This window comes from Aotus nancymaae, unplaced genomic scaffold (genome assembly GCF_030222135.1).
Source record: "Aotus nancymaae isolate 86718 unplaced genomic scaffold, 86718_ANA_hifiasm-v0.15.2.pri h1tg000011l, whole genome shotgun sequence".
Classification (NCBI taxonomy): domain Eukaryota; kingdom Metazoa; phylum Chordata; class Mammalia; order Primates; family Aotidae; genus Aotus; species Aotus nancymaae.
This window is the reverse complement of record NW_026988422.1, coordinates 22,537,603-22,558,058: the sequence shown is the minus strand read 5'-3', so window position 1 is coordinate 22,558,058 and position 20,456 is coordinate 22,537,603. Positions and strand designations below refer to the sequence as shown.

At 36.8% G+C, this 20,456-nt stretch overlaps 1 protein-coding gene across 1 annotated transcript in view; it reads left to right on the top strand.

The window, feature by feature from the left end:
* Positions 1-20,456, top strand: part of IQCB1 (IQ motif containing B1) — an 80,776-nt gene that overhangs the window by 195 nt on the left and 60,125 nt on the right. The window contains exons 2-5 of the mRNA XM_064374689.1: positions 387-474; positions 6,151-6,266; positions 6,495-6,657; positions 9,071-9,200. Of these exons, the coding sequence (XP_064230759.1) occupies positions 6,167-6,266; positions 6,495-6,657; positions 9,071-9,200 (393 nt within the window). The 5' untranslated portion in view covers positions 387-474; positions 6,151-6,166. The remainder of the gene's footprint in view (positions 1-386; positions 475-6,150; positions 6,267-6,494; positions 6,658-9,070; positions 9,201-20,456) is intronic.

The following is a 20,456-nucleotide window of genomic DNA, read 5'->3' as shown; positions in this document are numbered from 1 at the left end:
ACCGGGAGAATCGGCCTGCCCTCACGCCCATTCTGTGGAGATCTGGTGTGAAAACTGAGGCCTGCGGAAGGGCAGTGTCCGGGCACAGGGCCTAGTGTCTTGTCCAAGGCCTGGTAGCGCGAAAGCCGGGTCTAGAATCTGGAGTAAAGGAATCCCGCGGGCCCAGAATTTCGGTCCTTGGACCTGACTGGGAGCGAGGCTGTTACCTCGGTTACCATTTTCTGACCTTTTTGTACCAGAGGAAGTTCCCTGTGGTCTTAGGACTGGAGACGGGGATGTTTTGGGGGGTGGAGAGGAGGGGGAAAAGGATTCGGAGATAGGAACTGCAGGCATTTAGGATCAGACGCAACAGGATCGCACTGAATTTCCTTTTATTTTCCTCACAGTGATCGGTGGAGGCAGTAACTGGCGGGGCAACAGGGACGTGATTCCCAAAGAATCAAGGCTGGGCGGAACCGGTGGCCTGGCAACAGGGTAGTAGCATTAAAATCGATAAATAATTACCTTTTTGTGTGAAAGTTCATGAATTTAATGTAAAGATGGGGAGAAGTGTTGAATTAGAGGAGAAACACTCAAGAGAAAGTTTACAGACGGTTTCCATAACAGGTGGTTTTTTAGAGTAATTACGTAATCAAACTGCACTCCCTCACTTCTGCCTTAGGGACACTTGTCAATTGATTATCGGGTAGGTGACTATGTCTCCTTCAACCTGTCTGTAATTCCTGCCCTTTGAAGGGGTACTGAGGCTGTTTCATATTGTAGTTAAGTGCTTTAATCCAGATGGTGGCTCTAGTTTGAATCCCTCTTCATACCTAATAGTGTGGCTTTGTGTCAGCTAATTACATTCTCTAGAGTTTAAGTATGCTCATTGTTCAAATTGAGGAAAAAATAATAGTACCTGTTCCTTAGAATTGTTGGAATCATTAAATGAGTTAATACATGAAAGCAATTAGACCAATTTCTGGTGCATAGTAAGAGGTCTCCAAATGGTTATTATTTAAGGCCCAGGTCTAGAATTATACTACATTTTAAGACCATCTTTGGTGGCTGCCTTCTCTTCTAAATCTGGAATCATTCTAGGAGGTAGGAATTGCTATTTTGTTTACAGCTAAGAAAAGTGGTTCAGAGACGCCCAGTCCTCTGACTTTATGGCCTGTATTCTTATCTATATCATCTTATATACCTGATATTCTTAAGTATATTATTTTAATGTGTGTATGTACACATGTACATATACATAATTTTCTTTCCCAACCAGAACAATAGCAGAGAGTATGTCTTGTGTAGAATCTTTGTGTCCCCTACATCCACCATACTGCTCTACACGTTTGATAATCACAGTAATGATTTAGTGATTTTTATTATGGTATCCAGGAGGGCACAGTTTTGAGCCTATTTTACTTTAGAGAAGCTTCCAACCAGAAATCTGAGCTTTCTGTATTGTAACAACGGGAAAACCAGAAAGTCAAGAAATTAAGGCTCAGAATGCTTGATGTTTGTGCATTAATTCATTCTTTCAACATTTATTTAGTAAATTCTGCTACATGCCAGGCACTACTCTAGCCACTAGAAATATAGTTGTGAACCAAAGATATAAGAAGGCAACCAGCTGGGTGCAGTGGCTCATGCCTGTAATCCCAGCACTTTGGGAGGCCAAGGCGGGTGGATCACAAGTTCAGGAACTCAAGAATAGCCTGGCCAAGATAGTGAAACCCCGTCTCTACTAAAAATACAAAAATTAGCTGGGCGTGGTGGCACGCGCCTGTAATCCCAGCTACTTGGGGGGCTGAGGCAGGAGAATCACTTGAACCTGGGAGGCGGAGGTTGCAGTGAGCTGAGATAGCACTATTGCATTCCAGCCTGGGCAACAGAGTGAGACACCATCTTAAAAAAAAAAAAAAAGCAGCCACCAAAGATGGTCTTAAAATGTAGTATGATGGTAGAGCTGGGCTTTAATAATAACCATTTGGAGAACTCTTATTATATGCCAGGAATTGTTCCAATTGCTTTCATGTATTAACTCATTTAGTCATCTCTAAGGGATAGGTAGGTTGCCCTCATGAAGCTTATCTTCTGAGGTGAATTTTCTCCAAATGAACTATGTTGTATTAGCTCAAGACCAAACAAACAGATTAATGAAACTAAGTAGAGTCCAAAAAGATTCCCTGTGTGCGTGTTTGTATACATAGTGCATGAAAATGTGACATTTCAGATTGTTTCTATCTTCTCATAACTAGTTACCTTATGAATTTATGACTGCTATATGTATTTTTTAATCCATCAATAACTTTAACATTAAAAATTTAGATTCTTATATGACACCGTTCACAAACATACTTTACTTTTGAAGATGTATAAGGAAAACAAAGCCAAAAAAAACATGAAGATTTGGAGAACGTTTCTTAGGTCTTGGGTTAGAGAGGAACTTTCTAAACATGACACAAAAGACAGAAGCCATAGAGGAAAAGATTGTTATATTTCAGTAACATAAAAATTGTAAAAATGACCGGGCACTGTGGTTCATGCCAGCACTTTGGGAGACTGAAGTGGGCAGACCACTTGAGGTCAGGAGTTCAAGACCAGCCTGGCCAACATGGTGAAACCCCATCTCTACTAAAAATACAAAATTTAGCCGGGCATGGTGGCACACGCCTGTAATCCCAGCTACTCGGGAGGCTGAGGCATAAGAATTACTTGAACCTGGGAAGCAGAGGATGCAGTGAGCTGAGATCGTGCTGCTGCACTGCAGCCAGGGTGAACAGAATAAGACTCAAAACCAATTGTAAAATGATGGTAAAGACGCCATCGTCAAATTTAAAAAATAAATGACAACCTAGGAGAAAATTTTACAGCTAATATAAAAGAGAAAAGACTCCTATTCGTGTATGAAAAGCTTCTGCAAAAGAATAAGACAATCCAGTAGAAATATAGTCAAGGGATATGAATAGAAAATACATAAAAGAAATAATGGCCAGTGAACATGAAATGTGCCTGATGTCCCTAATAATCAGAGAAATATAAATAAAAAAAAATACCAGTTTTCATCTAACAGATTGGCAAAAATGTAAAAGATAATGTGTATATTCATTGCATTGTTGCTTATAATAGCATACAGCTTGAATGACCTACATTAGAGGTAATGTTTAAATATATTTTGCTGCATTATTAAAAAGGAAGTGTAGCATAATGCAGCCATTTGGAAAGAACGAGATAGTTATCTCGTTCTATGCATTCTCTTGGAAAGTTTTGTCACTACTATGTGCCAGGAGTTGCACTGGGCTTTCTTTAAAGTATTTTCAGCAAACCTGTCTTTTAATGATTTATATTGTACCTAATAAGAGATATATGAATGGAAAAGTAGTTTTTGCTCTCAATCATGACAATCAACACAAAAGACTTCTGGGACCAGATGTGTGGAGAATTCTCCCACCAACAAGCAAGCAATCAGTTCTGCAGCAAACACCAGCTGGGTATTCTCTAATTCAATTCTGACACTGTCTACTTGGAGATAGGGTCAGATCCCTCAGGTTTAGGGCTTAGTCTTGCAAGAGTGGCCCCTACTTCCAATGCCAGTTGCAACCCTGGATTGTTTTACCTGTGCTTCTGACTGACCAGCTACACATGGGGAATCCTACCACCGTTTCCTTGGGGTGGATTAAGCTAGAGTAGCTCACAAAACTGAGGGAAACATGTTTTCCGGTTTATTATAAAAGATACTACAGAGAGCCTGGGCAGCATAGAGAAACCCTGTCTCTACTAAAAATACAAAAAATTAGCCAAGCGTCATGGCCTGCATCGTTAGTCTCAGCTATTTGGGAGGCTGAGGTGGGAGAATCACCTGAACCAGAAGTCAAGACTGCAGTGAGCCATGATTGTACCGCTACCCTCCAGCCTGGGCAATAGAAGTGAGACCCTGTCTCAAAAAAAAAAAAAAAAAAAAAATTAGGATACAAAGGAAGAGATGCATACTACGAAGTATGGGAAGGGGCAGAGAGCTTCCATGTCCTCGCCGGGTGTGCTATCTAGGAAGTTCCTCCAGAAATTTCCATATGTTCAGCTGTCCAGAAGCTCTTTGTACCCCATCCTCGAGCCTTTATGGAGACTTCATTGGATAAGCATGACTGAAGCATGGACAATCCTGTTGGAAATGTGATTGGACAAAAAAGATACAAACTAATACTAATAGACTGAGTGGGAAAACCCAGCAAGGCCTGTCTGCTCAGATTCTTCTTGGCTTCTCTGTGCAGCATTCCTTCCAGGATATAGGGCAAGACCCCTTCTGAAACGGGGGTCTTACGACCTACAGCCAGACAAGATAGGTCAGAGAACAGCAGGGACAATTAGAGTTCTGCTGTGGGGAGAAGGAGCAGGTGAAAGAAGAGAAAGTCAAAGATAGATTCTGTTTTCTGAGGCCTAAAGCATCCTAACATAATAAGACTGTAACAAAGGCTATGGGAGTTACGAGCCAGGAACTGTGAACAAAAACATGTATATGTATATGTATATGTATATGTATATGTATATATGTATGTATGGAGATGATCACAGGTTCTACTTCTTAGTCCTGTTGTGAGGATTAGATAACACAATATATATAAAAGCATTTAACACAGTGCTTAGCTCATATTAAACAATATACGTTAGCTTTATTAATTATAAATAAGGAAATGTACTTTTATTGTGTGAGGATATTTTTGAGCTTCAAATGCTTTAAAACTTTTTTTTTTAGAGACAGGGTCTTGTTTTCTTGACCAGGCTAGTCTCAAACACCTATTCGCAAGTGATTCTCCTTCCTTAAACTTTTTTACATAGAGAAAGTTTTAGCAACAAATTAGGATGTGGACCTTTTTCTCTTTTTAATGTTAGGGACAATTGATTTTATTCAGTATACTATTTACTTATTTATTATTATTGAGACAGAGTCTAGTTCTGTTGCTCAGGCTGGAGTGCAGTGGTGTGATCTTGCAACCTCTGCCTCCTGGGTTCAAGCTATTCTCCTGCCTCAGCCTCCCAACTAACTGGGATTACAGGCACACACCACCATGCCTAGCTGATGTTTTGTATTTTCAGTAGAGATGGAGTTTCACCATGTTGGCCAGGCTGATCTTGAACACCTGACCTCAAGTGATTCACCTCCCTCAGCCTCCCAAAGTGCGGGATTACAGGCATGAGCCACCACGCCTGGCCTCATTCACTGTACTATTTAGAAGTAATCTTTTATCATCTTATATTTATGTAACATGTCTGAGCATTAGTGTGTTGAAGGTCAGTACTTCACTAGGAGGGCTCACAGGACTCAGAATTTAGTGTACTTACAGCTATGATTTATTACAGTGAAGGGAAATAAAGCAAAATCAGCAAAAGGAAAAAGCATATTGGGTGAAATCCAGAGGAAATCAGGTATAAACTTCCGAGTCCTCTCCCACTGGAGTTACATAGGACATGCTTAATTCCTCCAGCACCCAGCTGTGACCACATGTTTGAAGTGTTGTCTACCAGGGAAGCTCAACTAGACACTCGGTGATCAGAATTTTTATTGGAGGATGGCCACATAGGCACCCTCTATATAGGTACTCTTGGCTGGTGTGTATCAGAATTCTAAGACTCACTGGAAGGAAAGCAGGCATTCAGCATGAGCCACATTATTTTTCATAAACAGTAGGCACAGGGAGCCACTGTTACCAGAGAATGGTAGAAACCCTCCTGAAATCCAAGTTCTAGATACCAGCCAAGGGCCAACCTTATAAGCACACCTTTGAAAGGATAGTAGTCTTAGGCCTGTCATGTTAGCTCTTTTTTGCAGTTTTTCTTGTATAATTAAAGAAAGTTAATTCCTATCCTAGAATTATTGTGCAGATTAGCGAGAGAATGTGAAGCTCCTATCACGGTTCCTGACTCTTAGTGAGTGCACAATAAACGGTATCTGCTATAGCTATTACATGTGAGGTATTGGAATCTTGAGCTCTTTTAGAGTTACACTGGTGTGAAAAACCAGTTTACTATAAGGAAGAAATTAGAGGAACATCTATATACTGTTTCTCAAACAAGGCAAGAAAAGCTGTTTTTATTTATATTGCAATTATATTTCAAACATTTAGGTAGTGAACATTTTATGGCTTTTTGACCTTTATTCTCTGATTCTGTTAAAAGATAGGTAATATAAGAAATGAAGCCAACAGGTACAGACCCAAGGATCTTATCTATAGCTGCTGAAGTTGCAAAAAGCCCTGAGCAGAATGTCCCTGTTATACTGTTGAAGTTAAAAGGTAAGAAAATCTTTTTGTGATTAGATAGCACTTTAAGTGAAAAACAGTTCCATCAATGGTACAATTTTAACATTTCTTTTAAATTTGTCCAGAGAAATCTTAACACTGTGATAGAGCAGTGATTTTTTGTTCTAATATATTTTTAGTGATTATTCAACATATGAAAATACAAATAACTCCTGGATGTATTGAGCAAAAATAAGTATATCTTATTTCCTTTTGCCTTAGAAATAATAAACAACACACCTTTAGGAAGCTCAGAGTTGAAGAAAATCAAACAAGATATATATTGTTATGATCTCATTCAATATTGCCTCTTGGTCCTCAGTCAAGATTGTTCTCGAATCCAGGGTGGTTGGACTACCATTTCCCAGCTTACACAGATATTAAGGTAAAATGAAGCAGTAAGTCAGCTTGTTCTTGAGGGATATAGTAGTTGATTCTGATTTTCAGCATTTGCTTTTTTATCTGCCTAACAAGCACTGGCAACCTCTTGTTGTAGGTTTTGGTTATACTTTTCCTTCATACTATAGGTATTGTTCATAACTTTATTTGAGATTCTTTGATTGTCTAAAATTTTCCTCCACAAGCTTAATGAAGACAGTGATCATTTTTTTTCTCTCACCACTGAATTCCAAGTGCCTAATATACTTTTTATTGACTAATAAATATTTATAGAAGTGAAGAAATTAAGGCACTGGCTCTGTACTTGAGAAACTTATAATAGAGATTGGGTGACAGTCATGTAAGTATATGATACAAAACAGGATGAAATTGGTGCTAAAATGAAAGTATGCAAGCAAAGTACTATAGGAGAACCGATAAAGAAACATTCATTTCACTATATCGATTTAGCTGTCAACTGTATATTTCTTTAAGCAACCCAAATAGTACCAACAAAATTTAGATGTTGTATTTACTGATCTACTGCCATGCTAGAAATTAATAGAAAAGAAATAAACATCATTCTTTTAAAGGGGGTAGTAAAATAAACCAGATGTTCTTAGTGCCTTAGCTACTTCCTGATTAAGTAATTGAACATATGCATTTACTAACTGGATCCTGGCCTTCTTTTTTTGTTTTTTGTATTTCCTAGATAAGCTATTTGAGTTTAATAAACTATTCCCACTGAAAGGGTTTGTCTTGGATACTAGATTTCTAAGCTGCTTAATCCTACTGTGTTACTTGGTAAAGGCCAAATAGTAAAGAACCAGTTAAAAAATATATGTAATATTCTTTTTCATACTTTAATTTTCAAGATTGATTTTCTTAAGTAAATAAAGCCTTATGTTTTTGTTTTGATTAGATATGCTAGTTTATGATGATATTGATTAAGCCAGGCCTCTCAGGAGTAGAATTTAAGACTTAAGAAATTCCCATGTTTATGAGTGCACAAATAAACATAATTTCATTTGTTAATCCTCTCATTCAAAATAGATACTCTTAAGGAATTAACTTTAGGAACCAAAGAGAAAAGAAAAGCTGATACATGTGACTATTAGCCCATTAATTTTAGAAAATAAGCAAAAATAAATAAATAAAAACTGATACATGTAAACATTAGCCACTTAGGGTTTTATTCCTGACTTTTATTTTAGGTTCAGGGGTATCGTGCAGGTTTTTTTATAGGTAAATTGCGTGTCACATGGATTTGGTGTACAGATTATTTCATTACACAAGTAGTAGTCATGGTACCCAATAGGAAGTTTTTTGATCCTCACCCTCCACCCTCAAGTAAACCTTATGTCTGTTGTTACCTTCCTTGTGTCATATGTATTCAGTGTTTGTTCTCACTTATAAGTGAGAATATGCAGTATTTAGCTTTCTGTTCCTGTGTTAGTTCACTTAGGTTAATGGCCTTCACCTCCTTCTATGTTGCTGCAAAGGACATCTTGTTCTTTTTTATGGCTGCATAAAAAAGAACGTGGTATATATGTACCACCCCAAAGAAATGTACCATTTTCTTTATCCAGTCTGCCATTGATTACTTAGGTTTTAAATATGCTCAGTACATAGTTGTTATTGCTTATTAGTGTCCATACATTTTGTTGAAAAGACTCAAACAGCAGGTTTTGTTCATTAGCATACACACATAGAGACCATTCTTCGGTTTGAGGCTGTTTTGGATGTTAGTTTACAGAAAAACTTATTATTATTGAGACTTCTGACTTATATCTAGGAAATGACTTTCATGTACAGTTTTAGAAGGACCTCTTTCTTTAAGTGACTTTCTCTCCTTTAATGTATATTGTAAAGTGTTCCGACTAGACTTAGGTTTTACTGTTTGTCCTTCTGATACAAGGAATATGTAAGTGAATATTTTGCAAAAAGTAGATCTAATGGAAGGTAGAATTGGTATAAAATTAGTGTTTGGTTTCCTTATGTATCCCTTGCAAACAAATCCTACCTGGACATTTTTCAGCTATTGGATGTCCAAAATCTATCAGTGAACCCAAATGCTTTTCATAAATTAAACTCTCAAGGTATCCTATGGCTTTCAGAATGATTATAGCCAATTCACTGAAAACTTAGCTTTTCCTTATTGTGAGCCAAGTGTCTTTTATTTCCCGAATGAGCTGATACGTAGGTTTTTAGGATATATAAATCCCGGACCTAAGTATAAGCATGGTCTATACCACTGTTTACTTTTCTAGAAAGTTGTTAGACTAATTTTCCAACAAAAATTCTTTATTGGCTTGGCAACAAAAAAAGCATACTAAAAATTCTCAGTAAGGCACAGTGTCTCTAGAAGCTTGAGCATTGAGTAAACTTCTAATTAACACAAACTTGTGCTCTTATTTCAGCCATTGCTGTGTGGGATTGGAGCCAGGAGAAGATGCAGAAGAATTTTACAATGAATTACTTCCATCAGCTGCAGAAAATTTTCTAGTTTTGGGGAGACAATTACAAACATGTTTTATTAATGCAGCTAAGGTATGTATTTGTTTAGTGTTTTATAGCTAAATCAGTTTAATTCTTGAGAAGCTGTTCTGTTATTTTTCAAATGTGCAATATTTGGCTGAAAGTACAATTAGGGTAGTGGATGTTAACATTTTAAAAGTTACAACCCCCAAAAATCATCTCTATGTTTGAAAATTTTTTAATGCTGACTGAAGCATACTGTTTGATTTTTTTTTTTTTGAAGGATCTGCCTTACTACTCAATGTTGGGCAGCACCCATAGACAATTATTTCCATAACATCTTTCTAAACATACTTTTTACTTAAATTAACATAGAGGAAAGTATGTTCTCTAGGGCTAGGGCTTTTCTAAGTAGTTCCAGTAGTGAAGAAGAATAAAGGTGAACTTCCTATTTGATCTCTCATATCTTCTCCAATAAATATATTCAACCAAACACAGGGGTCTTTTCAATTCAAGTATTTTTTGGTTGCATTATGCTAGATGCTATGCATATGCTCTTTTTTCACCCATGGATTTAGAAGTCTATTGCTTAATTTCCAAATATTTGAAGATTTCCTAGATACTTTATCGTTATCAATTTCTAATGTAATTATATTGTGATCAGATAACATTCTCTGCATCATTTCAGTCCTTTGGAATTTTTTCAGACTTGTTTTATGACCCTCCCCATATGCTTTATCTTGGTGAATGTTCTGTTTAAAGAAACCTTTGCTTGACATAGTTACATCCTAACTGAAACTCTTGCATGTCAGAACCATGCAAAGGTTTTGATATGCACAGGTTTTATTTAATATGGTGCCCTGCAAAAGCTAGGACTACTGTATACTTGAATGTGAACTCTGCAGTTGTGTATAACGTTCTATAAATGTTAATTAGGTCAATTTGGTTAGTAGTGTTGTTGAAGTCTTCTAAATTCTCATTCTTCTGGTTTACATTTCTACTTTTAAGTGAGCAAGGGTATTAAAATTTCCAACTATGATTGTGGGTTTGTCTAATTCTGTCTTTAGTTCTATATGATTTTGCTTCATGTATTACAAAGCTCTGTGATTAGATACATACCATTTAGAAATATTATATCTTCTGGATGAATGAAAGCTATTATCATTATGAAATGGTCTTTTTTGTTTTTAAACCTTACTCATGGACTCAGGTAACATTAAATGGTCTTCTTTATTGCTGGTAATGTATCTTATCTTGAAGTTGACTTTGTTTACTATTATGAATATTGACACTCCAGTTTTCTTATGATTAGCGTTTACATGATACACTTTCTGCAGTTTCAGCTTTCATGGTTTCAGTTACCCATGGCCAATAGTAGTTCAAAAATATTAAGTGGAAAATTCCAGAAATAAACAATTAAAAATTAAATGACATGCTACTCTGCATAGCATGATGAGATCTCATAGTGCCCCTCCCTGGGTGTGAAGCACCCCTTGACCAGCATATCAGCACTGTATAAGCTACCTGCCTGTTAGTAGCTGGTCTCATATTTAAAAGAAAAAAAGTATATATAGGGTTCAGTACTATCCACACTTTTAGGTATCCACTGGGGGTCTTGGAACATGTCTTACATGGATAAGGGGGAGACTGTTGTACATCTTTTGTCAGCCCTTTACTTTTTAACTTCTGTCTTATACTTAAATTGAGTCTCTTATAAATAGCATATTGTCAGGTCTTGCTTTTTCGTCTAGTCTGACAAGCTGTTGTTTTAAAGGGTATCATTTACTTGCATTTAATCTAATTTGTGGTATGGTTAGGTTAAATTCTAAAATTTTGCTATTTTTAAAAAATTTGTTCCCACTTTCTATCTTTTGTGCTATTTTGTCATATATTTTACTTTTACATATATTATAAAATCCACCGTGTGTTATTTTTACTTTAAATAGTGTGTTGACTTTTCAATAAAGAAATGAAAGAAAAATGATTTTTAATATCTACTTTGTCTAGTTGTCTTTATTCCTTCAAACAGATTTGAATTTTCATCTGGTATCATTTCCTTTAAGCCTGACAACCTTCTTTAGCATATCTTACAGTGCAATTCTGCTGGTAATGAATTCTCTCAGCTTTTTGGTTATCTGAAAATGTCTTAATGTTGCCTTCACTTTTGAGGAATATTTCTGTTGCATGTGTATAATTCTACTTCATCAATTTTTTTCCCCTTTTTGCACTTTAAAGATTTCTTTCCATTGTCTTCTGGCATCTTTTGTTTCTGATGTCAATTTAGCCTTCATTCTTGTTATCATTCTCCTATACATATTGCACCGTTTTATCTCTGGGTTCTTTAAGATGTTCTCTTTGTTTGATTTATTTTGTTTTGTTTTCAGCAGTTTTACTTTGATGAGCCTTGGTGTTGATTTCCTGCTGTCTGTCTTGCTTGGAGGTTGCTGAGCTCCATGTATCTGAGTTAATGTATTCATATTAAGAAAATTTTCAGCTTATATTTTTTCAAATACTTTTTTTGCCCTATTCAGTCTACCTTCCCTCTGGGACTTCAGGTTGTTGAGGCTCTTCATCCTTTTGTTGTTGTTGTTGTTTACTTCAGTTTTGATAATTTCTAGTGATCTGTCTTCAATTACACTGATCCTATCTTCTGCAGTGTCTAATGTGCTAATAATCTTATCTAGTGAATTTTTCATTTCATATATTGTTCTATGATTTCCATTTGCTTTTCTTATAGATTCTTTACCATATAACTGTTTTTTCTCTTAATACTGGGTCACATTTTTCTGCTTCTTCACATGTCTATTAATTTTTTGTTTAATAATGGACACTGTGAATAACACATTATAGAAGTTCGTATCTTCCTCTGAAGACTTGAGAGCAGTTAAATTCTGGCAGATCAATTGATCCTGTGGAGGATTAGTTTTAGCCTTTCTTAGAAGAGGTTTACTTCAGTTTAGCTCTTAGAATATTGCCCTTAGTCCTTGTTCACAGTTCTTACACCTAAGGTGGGATTCTTCTGTGATTTAAATGGAAAGCCCACCATGTTAACCTAGACCTTCTGACTTGGAAGAACCTGAACTCCAAACTCTGTATACTCAGTATTAGGCAAATAATGAAATTGCTGATAATTTCTTTCAACCTTTCAGCTGCAGATTCTTCTGGGCTCCTTGGAGCCTTTTCTCACATATACACAGTTTAAGAGTCAAGAATTCAATGGAAGTTTGTGCATAGATTTTGGAGCTCTCTACTTTGTGGATCACTTTTTTTTTTTTTCACTTTTTTCATTTTTTTCATGTGGATCACTTTTTTATTAACTGTCTGGCAGCCCCAAGCTCCAAATTCTGACTCCTCAGCCAAGTTATACTACAACTTCTTGTTTGAACTCCTTTCCCTATGTTGATAAATACACACTGGGAAAAACCAGGTGTATTAGTCAGTTTTCTCCAGAAAAACAGAACCAATAGAAGATATATGGAGAGAGGAAAAGAAAGAGAAAGTGATTGATTATAAGGAATTGGCAATTATGGAGGCTAACAAGTCCTGAGATTTGCAGTTGGTAAGCTGGAGACCCAGGAGAGCTGATGGTATAGTCTGAGTTTAAAGGCCTTAGAACCAGGAGAGTTGATAGCATAGTGCCAGTTCAAAGGCCAGTAGGGTCAAGATCCATGAAGAAGCAGTGTTTGAATCTAAAGTTAGGAAAAAATGATGTCCCAACTCAAAGGCAGTCAGGCAAGAGGAATTTCCTTTTATGTGGGAGAGGGTCAATCTTTTGTTCTATTCAAGCCTTCAACTGATTATATGAGGCCCACCCACATTAAGGAGAGCAATCTGCTGTACTCAGACTAAAAATTTAAATGTTAAATTCATCTAAAAATACCCTGACAGAAACACCCAGAATAATGTTTGACAATTACACAAGATAAATTTAGATTTCAGCCAGTACATTTTATTTCAGGCTCACGCTTGCTATCTAGGGCCTTCAAACAATTGCTTTTTATATTTTTTCAAGACTTTATAATTTTGGTCAGCAAAAGCATGGATCAACAAACTGTGGCCTCTGGGCTAAATCCAGCTTTTAAAAAAATAAAGTTGTATTGGATCACAGCTATACCCATTTGTTTATATTATCCATGACTACTTTCACTCTTTAGCCATAGAGTTCAGTAGTTGTGAGAGACTGTAATGCCTAAAATATTTTCTGGCCCATAACTAATAGGAAAGTAAGTTCTATAAACAGGAAGAAAAGGGAGCAATCAATGTGAACAAGAGTGATTTGAAAAAGCTTTGTGGAGCCAATGGTACCTGGTCTATCTATCTCTAAAGCATGGGTGAGATTTGGAAATATGAGGGCATTATGGGCAGGGGAAATGGACAAGACCAGGAAAGAGGAATAAATATGGTATCTTTGAGTCCTAGTGCAGATACCTACCAGAGTTAGATAGAGTAATCTCATTCAGAAGGATTGAAGGCCAGATGCAGTGGCTCATGCCTGTATAATCCCAACACTTTGGGAGGCCAAGATGGCAGGATCACTTGAGCCTAGGAGTTCAACACTAATCTGAGCCACATAGCAAGACCTAGCCAGGTGTGACGGCACATGCCTATTATCCTAGCTACTCAGAAGGCTAGGGCAGGAGGATTGCTTGAGCCCAGGAGCTCAAGGATACACTGAGCTGTGATCATGCCACTGCACCCCAGCTTTGGCAACAGAGCAAGTCCCTGTCTCTAAAACCAACAACAACAACAAAACAAAAAACAAACAAACAAAAACAGAAAAAAAGAGTTTGAACTTGATTCTGAAAATATTGAATTTTGAAGAAATTTTGAGGAAACATAAGAGTATGCTGGAGAAAGTAGAAGAGACCATTAAAAATTATTGCAGTAAGCTAGAACTAAGATGATGAGAGGCTTGACTCACTATGACTTTGGGAAAAAAGAGGATCAAATGGAATGTTAAGAAAAAAATTGAAAGAATATAAGAGGTATAATATCAGACACTGCTTCATATAGATAATATATAATATTTTAATGTTGAGTCTAAGGTTTCAAGGCCCTATAGATGTTTAAGAGAAGTGATAAGCCAAAGGTAGAAACTGAATAGGAAAAAGGATACAATTTTTTTGAAGTTAGTTGCATTTTCAAATGGAAATGTCTAGTATGGAATTGAAGTTTGATTGAGAGTTCAGGAGTATGACTATAGGTTGGAAAGTCCTCTTAGGAATGCTACTTAAAACTTTGAAGAGGAGCATGCTAGAGGATGAGCTTTCCTCAGGATGTGCTGTAGAGATAATATCTGAAGACTGTGTTCAGAGCCTTAGAGATATCGGACACAGATGCAATTTATTTGGGCAAATTGAGGAATTATAGCTCAACATGCTAGATGGATGAAAAAAACTGCAGGAAAAGACATTGAGGTTATTTTTAATTTTTTTATAAATATTTGTCATCTTAAAGAGATGAATTTGCTAGGTGCTCTAACTGCCATTTAAATAATTTAAGTAGTGATGTCTGGTACATTGCCTCATGGTCTGTTCTGCACAGTATAATACGGTAGCCAGTAAGCCTGTGGATCAGTTGAGCACTTAAAATGTGCCTTTGTGACTGAGGAACTGAAAATTTTATTTAATTTTAATTATTTTAAATTTAAAAATTGATGATGAATTCTGTTAGGAAACTTAAGTGTGTTTGGAACAACTTGAGTATATGAATCTGCTTTTACAACTGTAAGTTTTACAAAATCTAAATACACATCAAGTATTTCTAATGAAAATTTAGCCTGCAAGTAGAGCTCTGCTCCAAGTATATTCACCAGATTTCAAAGAAATACCAAAAGTTTCTGGGACACAAATAGTCCATAGTGATCACCATGTTATATTAAGTTCTATTAAAGGCGCTTTGAATATATAAAGAATAGACACAGTCTTACTTTTAAGGAATTCCCAGGCTGATAAACTAGAGAAGGTCTTAGCTATTTCTAATAGAAAACCTAAAATAGATGTATTTTTAGTTTAATAAAATTTAATTTTAAATTAGAAGAATGAAATTGAATGAGAGGTGTAATAGTACAGACAACATGCTGTTTTGAATATAAGAAATATTGTTGGCAGAGAATTTTTTTTCTTTTTTATTATACTTTAAGTTCTGTGATACATGAGCTGAATGTGCAGGTTTGTTACATAGTATACATGTGCCATTGTGGTTTACTGCACCCGTCAACCTATCATCTGGGTTTTAAGCCCTCTATGCATTAGGTATTTCTCCTAATGCAGTCCCTCCCCTTGAACCTCACCTTGCAACACACACTGGTGTGTGATGTTCCCCTTCCTGTGTCCATGCGTTTTCATTGTTCAGTTCCCACTTATGAGTGAGAATATGCAGTGTTTGATTTTCCGTTCCTGGGTTAGTTTGCTGAGAATGATGGTTTCCAGATTGATCTATGTCCCTGCAAAGGACATGAACTCATCCTTTTTTATGATTGCATAGTATTCCATGGTGTATATTTGCCACAGTTTCTTTATCCAGTCTATCATTGATTGGTATTTGGGTTGGTTCCAAGACTTTGCTATTGTAAATAGTGCTGCAGTAAACATACATATGCATGTGTCTTTATAGTAGAATGATATATAATCCTTTGGGTACATACCCAGGAATGGGATTGCTGGATCAAATGGTATTTTTGGTTCTGGATCTTTGAGGAATTGCCACACTGTCTTCCACAACGGTTGAACTAATTTACAATCCCACCAACAGTATAAAAGTGTTCCTATTTTTCCACATCCTCTACAGCATCTGTTGTTTCCTGACTTTTTAGTGATTACCATTCCAACTGGCATGGGATGTTATCTCATTATGGTTTTGATGTGCATTTCTCTAATGACCAGTGAGATTGAGCATTTTTTCATATGTTTGTTGGCCTCATAAGTGTCTTCTTTTGAGAAGTGTCTATTCATATCCTTTGCCTACTTTTTGATGGGATTGTTTTTCTCTTTAAATTTGTTTTAAGTTCCTTGTAGATTCTGGATATTAGCCCTTTGTCAGATGGATAGGTTGCAGAAATTTTCCCCCATTCTGTAGGTTGCCTGTTCGCTCTGATGATAGTTTCTTTTGCTGTGCAGAAGCTCTTTGGTTTAATTAGATCCCATTTACCAATTTTGGCTTTTGTTGCCATTGCTTTTGGCGTTTTAGTCGTGAAGTCTTTGCCCATGCCTATATCCTGAATGATATTGCCTAGGTTTTCTTCTAGGGTTTTTATGGTTTTAGGTCTTACATTTAAGTCTTTAATCCATCTTGAGTTAATTTTTGTATAAGGTGTAAGAAAGGGGTCCAGTTTCAGTTTTCTGCATATGGCTAGCCAGTTTTCCCAGAATCATTTATTAAATGGGGAATCCTTTCCCCATAGCTTGTTTCGTCAGGTTTGTAAAAGATCAGATGGTTGTAGATGTGTGGCATTGTTTCTGAGGCCTCTGTTCTGTTCCATTGGTCTATATATCTGTTTTGGTACCAGTACCATGCTGTTTTGGTTACTGTAGCATTTTAGTATAGTTTGAAGTCAGGTAGCATGATGCCTCCAGCTTTGTTCTTTTTCCTTAGGATTGCCTTGGCTAAACGGGCTCTTTTTTGGTTCCGTATGGAATTTAAAGTAGTTTTCCTAATTATGTGAAGAAACTCAATGGTAGTTTCATGGAAATATCATTGAATCTATAAATTACTTTGAGGAGTATGGCCATTTTCATGATATAGATTCTTGAACTCCTGACCTCAGGTGATCCACCCACCTTGGCCTCCCAAAGTGTTAGGATTACAGGCGTGAGCCACCGCGCCCGGCCTTCATAATATAGATTCTATCTATCCATGAGCATGGAATGTTTTTCCATCTGTTTGTTTCCTCTCTTATTTCCTTGAGCAGTGGTTTGTAGTTCTCCTTGAGCAGTGGTTTGTAATTCTCCTTGAAGAGGTCCTTCATGTCCCTTGTAAGTTGTATTCCTAGGTATTTTATTCTCTTCATAGCAATTGTGAATGGGAGTTCACTCATGATTTGGCTTTCTGTTTGTGTATTATTGGTGCATAGGAATGCTTGTGATTTTTGCATATTGATTTTGTGTCCTAAGACTTTATTGAAGTTGCTTATCAGTTTAAGGAGTTTTGGGGCTGAGATGTTGGGGTTTTCTCAATATACAATCATGTCATCTGCAAACAGAGACAATTTGACTTCCTGTCTTCCTCTGTGAATACGCTTTATTTCATTCTCTTGCTTGATTGATTGCCCTGGCCAGAGTTTCCAATACTATGTTGAATAGGAGTGGTGAGAGAGGGCATTTTTGTCTTGTGTCAGTTTTCAGAGGGAATGGTTCCAGCTTTTGCCCGTTTGGTATGATATTGGCTATAGATTTGTCATAAATAGCTCTTATTATTTTGAGATATGTTTCATCAATACCTAGTTTTATTGAGTGTTTTTAGTATGAAGGGGTGTTGAATTTTATCAAAGGTCTTCTCTGTATCTATTGAGATAATCATGTGGTTTTTGTCATTAGTTCTGTTTGTGTGATGGTTTACATTTATTGATTTGCATATGTTGAACCAACTTTGTATCCCAGGGATGAAGCCAACTTGATGGTGGACAAGCTTTTTGATGTGCTGCTGGATTGGGTTTGCTACTTATTGAGGATTTTCACATTGATGTTCATCAGGGATGTTGGCCTGAAATTCTCTTCTTTTGTTGTGTCTCTGCCAGGCTTTGGTATCAGGATGAAAATGGCCTCATAAAATGAGTTAGGGAGGAGTTCCTCTTTTTCTGTTGTTTGGAATCGTTTCAGAAGGAATGGTACCAGCTCCTCTTTGTACTGCTGGTAGTTTTCGACTATGAATCCATCTGGTCCTGGGCTTTTTTTAGTTGGTAGGCTGTTATTTAACTGCCTCAGTTTCAGAACTTGTTATTGGTCTATTCAGGGATTCACCTTCTTCCTGGTTTAGTCTTGGGAGGGTATATGTCCAGGAATTTATCCATTTCTTCTAGATTTTCTAGTTTATTTGCACAGGGGTGTTTACAGTATTCTGTGATGGTAGTTTATATTTCTGTGGGATCAGTGGTGATATCCCCTTCATCATTTTTATTGTGTCTATTTGATTCTTCTCTCTTTTCTTCTTTATTAGTCTAGCTTGTAGTCTATCTATTTTGTTGATCTCTTCAAAAACCTAGCTCCTGCATTCACTGATTTTTTTTTTGAAGGGTTTTTTTGTGTGTCTCTATCCCCTTCAGTTCTGCTGTGATCTTAGTTATTTCTTGTCTTGTGCTACCTTTTGAATTTATTTGCTCTTGCTTCTATAGTTCTTTTAGTTGTGATGTTAGGTGTTGATTTTAGATCTTTCCTCATTTCTCTTGTGGGCATTTAGTGCTATAAATTTCCCTCTATGCACTGCTTTAAATGGGTCCCAGAGATTCTGGTACATGTGTCTTTGTTCTCATTGGTTTCAAAGAACATCTTTATTTCTACCTTAATTTCGTTATTTACCCAGTAGTCTTTCAGTAGCAGGTTGTTCAGTTTCCACATAGTTGTGTGGTTTTGAGTGAGTTCCTTAATCCTGAGTTCTAATTCAGTTGCGCTGTGGTCTGAGAAACTGTTATGATTTTCATTCTTTTGCATTCGCTGAGGAGTATTTTACTTCCAATTATGTGGTCAATTTTAGAATAAGTGCAGTGTGGTGCTGAGAAGAATGTATAGTCTGTGGATTTGGGGTGGAGAGTTCTGTAGATGTATATTAGGTCCACTTGGTCCAGAGCTGAGTTCAAGTCCTGGATGTTCTTGCTAATTTTTTGTCTCATTGATCTGTCTAATGTTGACAGTGGGGTATTAAAGTCTCCCACTATTATTGTGTGGGAGTCTAAGTCTCTTTGTAGGTCTTCAAGAACTTGCTTTATGAATCTGGGTGCTCCTGTATTGAGTGCATATATATTTAGGATAGTTAGCTCTTCTTGTTACATTGATCCCTTTCCCATTATATAATGTCCTTTGTCTATTTTGATCTTTGTTGGTTTAAAGTCTGTTTTATCAGAGACTAGGATTGCAACCCCTGCTTTTTTTTTGCTTTCCATTTGCTTAGTAAATATTTCTCCATCCCTTTATTTTGAGCCTATGTGTGTCTTTGCACATGAGATTGGCCTCCTGAATACAGCACACTAATGGGTCTTGACTCTATCAAATTTGACAGTCTGTGTCGTTTAAATGGGCCATTTAGCATGTTTCCATTTAAGGTTAATACTGTTATGTGTGAATTTGGTCCTGTCATTATGATGCTAGCTGGTTATTTTGCCTGTTAGTTGATGCAGTTTCTTCATACTGTCAACAGTCTTTACAATTTGGTTTGTTTTTTTAGTGACTGGTACCAGTTGTTCTTTCCATGTTTAGAGCTTTCTTCAGGAGCTCTTGTAAGGGAGGGCTGGTGGTGACAAAGTCTCTCAGCATTTGCTTCTCTGTAAAGGATTTTGTTTCTCCTTTGCTTATGAAGCTTAGTTTGGCTAGATATGATATTCTGGGTTGAAAATTCTTTAACAATGTTGAATATTGGCCCCCACTATCTTCTAGCTCATAGGGTTTCTGCAAAGAGATCCTCTGTTAATCTGATGGGCTTCCCTTTGTGGTTAACCCGACCTTTCTCTCTGGCTGCCCTTAACATTTTTTCATTCATTTCAGCCTTGGTGAATCTGACGATTATGTGTCTTGGGATTACTCTTCTTGAGGAGTATCTTTGTGGTGTTCCCTGTATTTCCTGAATTTGAGTGTTGGCCTCCCTTGCTAGGTTGGGGAAATTCTCCTGGATAATAACCTGAGGAGTGTTTTCCAACTTGGTTCCATTCTCCTGGTCACTTTCAGGTATACCAATCAAAAGTAGATTTGGTTTTTTTCACATAGTCCCATATTTCTTGGAGGCTTTGTTCATTTCTTTTTACTCTTTTGTCTCTAATCTTGTCTTTTCACTTTATTTCATTGGGTTGATCTTCAATCTCTGATATCCTTTCTTCCACTTGATCAATTCAACTATTGATACTTGTGTATGCTTCATGAAGTTCTTGTGCTGTATTTTTCAGCTCCATTAGGTTATTTATGTTCTTCTCTAAACTGATTATTATAGTTAGCAATTCATCTAACCTTTTTTTCAAGGTTCTTAGCTTCCTTTCATTGGGTTAGAAAATGCTTTTTTAGCTCAGAGGAGTTTGTTATTACCCACCTTCTGAAGCCTGCTTCTTTCAGTTCTTCAAACTCATTGTCCATTCAGTTTTGTTCCCTTGCTGGCAAAGAGTTTCGATGCTTTGGAGGAGAAGAGGTGTTC